This window comes from Musa acuminata, chromosome BXJ3-2 (assembly GCF_036884655.1).
Source record: "Musa acuminata AAA Group cultivar baxijiao chromosome BXJ3-2, Cavendish_Baxijiao_AAA, whole genome shotgun sequence".
Classification (NCBI taxonomy): domain Eukaryota; kingdom Viridiplantae; phylum Streptophyta; class Magnoliopsida; order Zingiberales; family Musaceae; genus Musa; species Musa acuminata.
Window position 1 is genome coordinate 32,374,027 of NC_088350.1, and position 7,042 is coordinate 32,381,068.

Consider the following 7,042-nt stretch of genomic DNA (forward strand, 5'->3'; position numbering starts at 1 on the left):
AAGCGCACGACCGGCGGCAATTCTCATCTACTGTGGGTTGCCTATGCATTCTGACAAAGGAACTTTGTTGCCTTTGCCAGAGTCCATTCAACGTATAAACTTAGCATCGGTGTTTCGAAACACCGAGGAAATATGCTGTTGAAAACAATGTGCTTTGATCGCGTGCTATACGCTTTTAACAAACCGAACAACACATGTTTGGTGTGTTACCAAAGCGGATGGCCGTCTTGTTTTCTTGCCTTCCTATCTTTCTCTTCCCGTATCTTTCCTTCCTTGAAAGGACCCTCTCATCTGTCACCTAATACACGGAGCCTCCCTTCCCTCTGCTTTGCTCTCTCTCTCTCTCTCTCTCTATTTATATATATATTGTATTTCTCTCTCTTTCTTTCTCTAAAATCTCACCAACTCACCCCCTCATTGCATCCTTCTGAAAGAGAAGCAAAGAAGAAGAAAAGGGGCAACATGTCGGTGGAGGACTCGGTTCCGGTGGGGCGCATAAAGACGGTGGTGGTGCTGGTGCAGGAGAACCGCTCCTTTGACCACATGCTCGGCTGGATGAAATCCATCAACCCAGCCATCGATGGCGTCGGCAACGATCGCGAACACTACAATCCCCTCTCCACCGCCGACTCCAACTCCCGCCGTGTCTACTTTGGCGACCAATCCGAGTACGTCGACCCCGACCCCGGCCACTCCATCCAGGCCATCTATGAGCAGGTCTACGGTGTCCCCTTCTCCGCCGGAGCCACCCCCATCACCCCTCCCGGCGTGGTGCACCCACCCATGAACGGCTTCGCGCAGCAGGCGGAGAAGGAGAAGCCGGGGATGTCCTCCACCGTGATGAACGGGTTCAGGCCGGCGGCGGTCCCGGTGTACGAGAGCCTGGTGAGGGAGTTCGCTGTCTGCGACCGGTGGTTCGCGTCGGTTCCGACCTCGACGCAGCCGAACCGGCTCTACGTGCACTCGGCGACGTCTTATGGGCTCACCAGCAACGACACCATGAAGCTTGCGGAAGGCCTGCCGCAGAGGACCATCTTCGACTCGCTCGATGAGGCCGGCTTCTCCTTCGGCATCTACTACCAGTATCCTCCTTCCACTCTCTTCTACAGGTGCGCTACTCTCCCTCAATTCTTCGTTTTCCGATCTTTTACGGAAACAGGTTTGTTTAGATTGCAATTTTTCTCCAATTGAAGTATAGACGTCAAACAAACTTAACAAACCTATCTATTAAGGGTTAGTTATAATAGATTACCTTCTATAATTAGTTATTTTTTAGGATTTTGGATCTTATATTTCCAAAAATTATATTGAAATGTATATATATAAATATATATAAAGTGAAATATTAAAATTTTATAAAAAAATTAAAAAAGATAATTTTATATAATTATTTTTTAAAAAAAATTATATTAATGGGATTAAATGTTTTAAATTCATAAGTATAATTATGACGTGGATTCGAAACTTATTACAACTACACAAATATACCAAACAACGCATAATCGATTCCGTTAAAGATTTAGAGCCGCAGGTCGTTCATGGATGCGACATTTCACCTGCACACCATCTGCAGCGTAGATGCTCACAGTTCCCCCACAATGTAGTTTAGCTTTCTCTCCATAACGTTGGATGTTCATCATGACAACAGAAACCTCAGGAGGTTGAAATATGTGGGCAACTTCCATCAATTTGATATGGCGTTTAAGGATCACTGCAAGAAAGGGAAGCTGCCCAACTACGTGGTCATCGAGCAGCGCTACTTCGACCTCAAGATCCTGCCAGGAAACGACGATCATCCCTCCCACGACGTCTCCCAAGGGCAGAAGCTCGTGAAGGAGATCTACGAGGCGCTGCGGTCGAGCCCTCAGTGGAACGAGATATTGTTCATCATCACCTACGACGAGCACGGCGGCTTCTTCGACCATGTCCCTACGCCTGTGGGGGTTCCGAGCCCGGACGACATTGCGGGACCTGAGCCATTCTACTTCAAGTTCGATCGCCTAGGCGTTCGCGTCCCCGCCCTTTTCATCTCCCCGTGGATCGAGCCCGGCACAGGTAAAACGAGATTGATTTGCATCAACCTTTACGACTCATGCTCATCATCATCTCCCTCTTCCAGTGATCCATAGGCCATCCGGGCCATACCCTGCATCCGAATTCGAGCACTCATCCATCCCTGCGACCGTGAAGAAGCTCTTCAATCTGAAGGAGTTCTTGACCAAGAGAGATGCGTGGGCTGGGACATTTGAGACAGTCCTCACGCGGACTACACCAAGAACCGACTGCCCAGGTTCGTGAAGTAATTAACTCTTCGAGTTACAGTAACTGTACTCCGGCCTAATGTGTTTCTGTGTGCGGATTGAAGAGACGTTGCCGGAGCCGAAGAAGCTTCGGCCAACGGGTGCTGCTGAAACTGCAAAGCTATCAGAGTTCCAAACAGAGCTGGTGCAATTAGGAGCTTCGCTGAATGGTGATTATGCCAAGGACATTTATCCACGCAGGCTGGTGGAGAACATGACCGTGGCCGAGGGTGCTCAGTACGTGCAGGACGCCTTCAAAACGTTCTTAGAGGAATGCGAAAGATGCCGGAAGGATGGGGACGACGGCTCGCACGTTGTGGTGGTGAACCCAACAAAGGATGCGGTGGGCCCGAAGGGGAAGCGATCCTTGGTTGAGAAGATGTTCTCGTGCTTGAGTTGCAACCAGTCCTAGTTTTATTTGGTTTCTTTATTATTGTGTGGACAAATTGTAATAAAAAAGGCTGAGCCGATTGTGCCTCGCCTAACCTAATGATATAATAATCTCAGGATTTGTACGTGGAAAATACTCGTTCAGAATTCGGTGACATGGTATATCCCGGTACTATACATCTCATCAGTCCCGCACATCAGTCATATTTTTCTGCCAAGTTGACATCAGCACCACTCGACAACTGGTGGCCCTTGATGTTACTGAGATCCATCATCTCAACATCCGATAATTCGACGAATGAGTAGAATATTCCTTTGGGTTCACTAATATCCTTGTGCTTATGTAGTTGTCATGTTGCTTGGGTCTTGCCTCGCATGCTGATCTGGTGACCATGTGTTGAGTAGTGATTGGGATCACCATGAGGTCTTCGCGGCATCAGGGAGCCGAGCTGGAAGCTGTCGCAACTGAACCATGTTCGGGATCTATGCAAGCACAAGCCGGACTCGTTCGCCTCGATGAAGATGATCGACCTCCCTGACTCGATTGAGGGAAGGCCATTGGAGTAAGTACCTCCGAGGGATGGATGGTTGGTTCCTTGGAAGGGGGTCGAGGACTTCCCTCGGTAGGTCCCTTGGAAGGACTGTATCGAGTGTATCTCTTTCACGAAAGGGATTATTAGCATCCCTCGGAGGTTCTTGTTCGATTGGGAACCATCCTTCCAAACGACTCGGAAGTACCTCAGCACCAAATACTACGTTGAACATTGACTCCCCCGACCTAGTATTTGGAGTGGTCTGAGAAGCCCAAAAGATGTTAGGCAACTCCTTGGGTCAAGTGCCTTTTGCATCAGCTACTCACCTCTTCAGTCCCTCGAGTATGGCTCGATTCATCACTTCAACTAAGCTATTGGTCTACGAATTGGCCATCGAACTGAACTATAGCTAAATCTCGAAGGATCAACAAAAGACCTTGAACTTATGGTTGTTGAATTGCATCCTATTGTCGATGATAATTGTCCTTGAGATGTCGAACTGAGTAATAATGTTCCTCTACATGAATCATTTGACTTGCCTGTCGACGATGGTGGTGAGCGACTCGACCTTAACCCACTTCATGAAGTAGTCCACTCCAACTATGATAAATAATCATTGCTCGAAGGTTGAGAGAAAAGGCTCAAGGAGGTCCATTCCCCACCTACTAAAGGGCCAACAATAATCTATAAAGTTAAGACGTACTAACAACTATTGCTAGATATGGGTGTGCCTCAAGTACCTATCGCATCTCTTGGCATAGGTGATTGCATCATTTAAAGGTGAGTGTTCAGCTGTCGATGTGCTCCCGCATATTCCCTAGTGCACCTAATGAGCGATTGGTTGACGAACCTATGATACAAACGGTCATTGATTATATAATACCACAACTGATATTACTTGACTCGCCTCACCGATGCTAGGTTGGTTGAGAGCACATCATCCCTTTTGTACCATAAGATGTTGTCCATCCATGAGGGCTCATTATTAATCTAAGAGACTGCAAGATATAGATGCTCCTCACTGGTAGAGTTTTGACCTGCCTTGACCCATCCTTTGCTAGTTGAGCTGAGGTGAGTCTTGCTAGCACGTTGGCCTAGGCATTCTCCTCTTGAGGTGCCTAGAAGATCTTGAACTTCACAAAATAGGATATTAGCTTCCAAGGTATCTCACCATCACCTTGTCTCACGCTTCAATGTCTCTAAGCTTAGATATAAGGGCTTCATACTTTGTCTCGCAGGATATCTTGAGCCCAAAGTACATGGCCTACTTGTAGACTTGCATGTCGAAACCCTTAAGAACAAGTCTAGTGCCTCCCCCTTCCGTTGTTGTCGAGCCATCGACAAAGAGTGTCCACACGAGTTGGACTTCCTCACTAGCCTAGTGCAGCAATGCTAGCTTCGAGATGAAGTCTGTTGAAACTTGAGCCTTGATCACCACTCTCGATGCATAAAGAAGGTCAAACTTACCGAGCTTGATCAACTACCATAGCAACCTACCCAATACATCGAGTTGGGCTAATACCTATCGTAGCAATTGATCAATCATCACTTGTATTGTATGCAACTGAAAATTTGGGTGCAGCTTCCTTTTTGCCAGCACCAGTGCAAATGCTAGATTTTTTATCAGGGGTTAATGTAGCTAAAGCTCAATTAGTATGTGGCTCACATAATAGATTGACCTATTAAACACACCACCCTAACCCTCCCGAGAAAAATCTCAAATCAAAATCGAACAGACAGCGAGCTCTGTGGTAGCCAAGTATAAACTCAACACTTCGCCCGACCATAGGGTCTTAAGTTACATGAGCTTGGCCAAGTGATCTTTGAGGTTACTGAAAGCCACCTAACATTCCTATATCCATACAAAGCCTCCGGGATTTTTTAGAACATAGAAGAATGGAAGGCACTATCCCCTGATCGAGATAAGAAATGATTGAGGGTTACCACCCTTTCAATCAATTATTGGACTTCCTTGGCCGACCTGAGAGATTATATTTCAATGATCATCTGAACTTTCTCAGGGTTGACATCTGTTCCCCTATGGTGCATGATGAATCTGAGGAATTTTTTTGAATTTACATCGAAGGCACATTTGGTTGGGTTGAGATGCATGTTGAATTTCTTCAAGGTTTGGAAGGTCTTGGTCGAGTTGGTTTAGCATCCTATGGTACGTGGCTCTTACATTCTTAAGTTTGAAGGGCATTATTTTGTAGCAGTATGTCTTTTAGTCAGTGATGAAGGATGTGTGCTTTCAATATTCGAGAGTCATACATATATGATTATTCCTGAGAAAGCATCTATAAAAGTCAATAACTTATGATCGGAAGTAGCATCTACCAACTCATCAATTTGGGGGAGAGGATAGTTGTCCTTCTTTGTATAAGATAGTATGTTCAACACACATCCGTCAATTTTCATTAGCTTTCCTAACATATATAACATTGGCTAACCATCGAGGATACTCAACTTCATATATAGATCTTATACCTTGCATATTGTCTTCCTCGACATTGATCGTCTATTGGCAGTCAAGCATGAATCTACACAACTTCTACTTGATTAGTTAGGCTCCAGCAAGGATGTTAATGCAATGTTGCACCAGGTCAAGCTTAAACCCTAACATGTCCTTTGTCGACTAAGCAAAAAAGTTCAGAGTGATGAAAATAATAGAAGATAAGAACAATTATTGAAGAAGCTTTATTGAAGAAGTGAAGAAGCTTTATCGAAGTAACTTTAGCTTGATACATTAACATGTCCCTCTCCTATTTATATAGATTAGGAGAGAGGATTTTCCTCAATAGAATAGAGGATTTCCCTCAACATAGTAGAGAGATTTCCTCATATAGTTGGGGAAATCTTATCTTCTATCACAGAGGTCACTCAAAGGAAGTTGATTAGCTCCACTTGACTGAGCTTTGGGAGTGTCGACCTAATCTTTACTATGTGGTCTAGCCTAGCTCGATCCAATGTTACCTCCGGGGGTGGTTCGATTGGCTCGGGAGAAGGGGTCAGCTTTGCTCCTTCCCGAGAGCCTATTAATGGTTGTTTGATGTAGAGCTTCTTATGTAGGGACACTATCATGATGTAGAATTGTTGGGATTTCTTTATATTATTTCTCAACTCTGTAACTCCTAACATAGTAGGGAACTTAATAGACATGTGGTAGATTGATACCACGGTTGATGATTACATTATATGCCAAGGGGTTATCGATCACCATAAACTTAGTCAACATTGTCTTAGAATGGGGCTTCATGCACCTTTGGGTTTTCAACCTATCTCCCAACCACTATCACCTCTGCAGCAATATACTTATTAGCCCTTTGTAATATCTTAGATACTATCATTGGCTGCTTCTCTATCAGCGACTAGAAGATCCTAAAGTGTCGAAACCTCACCTTGAATGCCAAAGTTAAGAGTGAGGGGTGGACACTTACAACTTCTCTAGCCTTATTGGTGAATCAGAATACAAATTTCACAAATGGTTTACCCTTCACCTGACGAATGCTGAGGAGAGTAGAGGTTTAAGGATCGGGGACTAATGTTTCTCCTGAAATGCTCCATTAATTCTTTGGCCAATTCGATGAAGTAGATGGAGAGAGGCTTTCACTTGGCATACCAATCTTGAGTCGGGCCCCTTAGAGTCGTGGAGAATGTTCCACGTATCAAAGCATTATATATACCATAAAGTACCATATGAGCCTAGAAAACTGCCATGTACTTCGTCAGGTCGGCGCCTCTATAAAAAACTTGTAAGTTAGGAAGTCCAAAGCTTAGGGAATCAACTCCTCTTGTATGTGGGGACTCAACCGAAGGAGT

The 7,042-nt window shown here is 45.0% G+C and overlaps 1 protein-coding gene across 1 annotated transcript; it reads left to right on the forward strand.

Moving 5' to 3' along the window:
* The first annotated feature begins 164 nt into the window (after positions 1 to 164).
* LOC135631269 (non-specific phospholipase C4-like) lies at positions 165 to 2,845 on the forward strand. Its single transcript, XM_065138800.1, has 4 exons — positions 165 to 1,109; positions 1,649 to 2,055; positions 2,120 to 2,290; positions 2,366 to 2,845. Exons 1-4 carry the CDS (start codon positions 463 to 465, stop codon positions 2,710 to 2,712), a joined length of 1,572 nt encoding a protein of 523 aa, XP_064994872.1. The 5' UTR covers positions 165 to 462; the 3' UTR covers positions 2,713 to 2,845.
* The last annotated feature ends 4,197 nt before the right edge of the window (positions 2,846 to 7,042 follow it).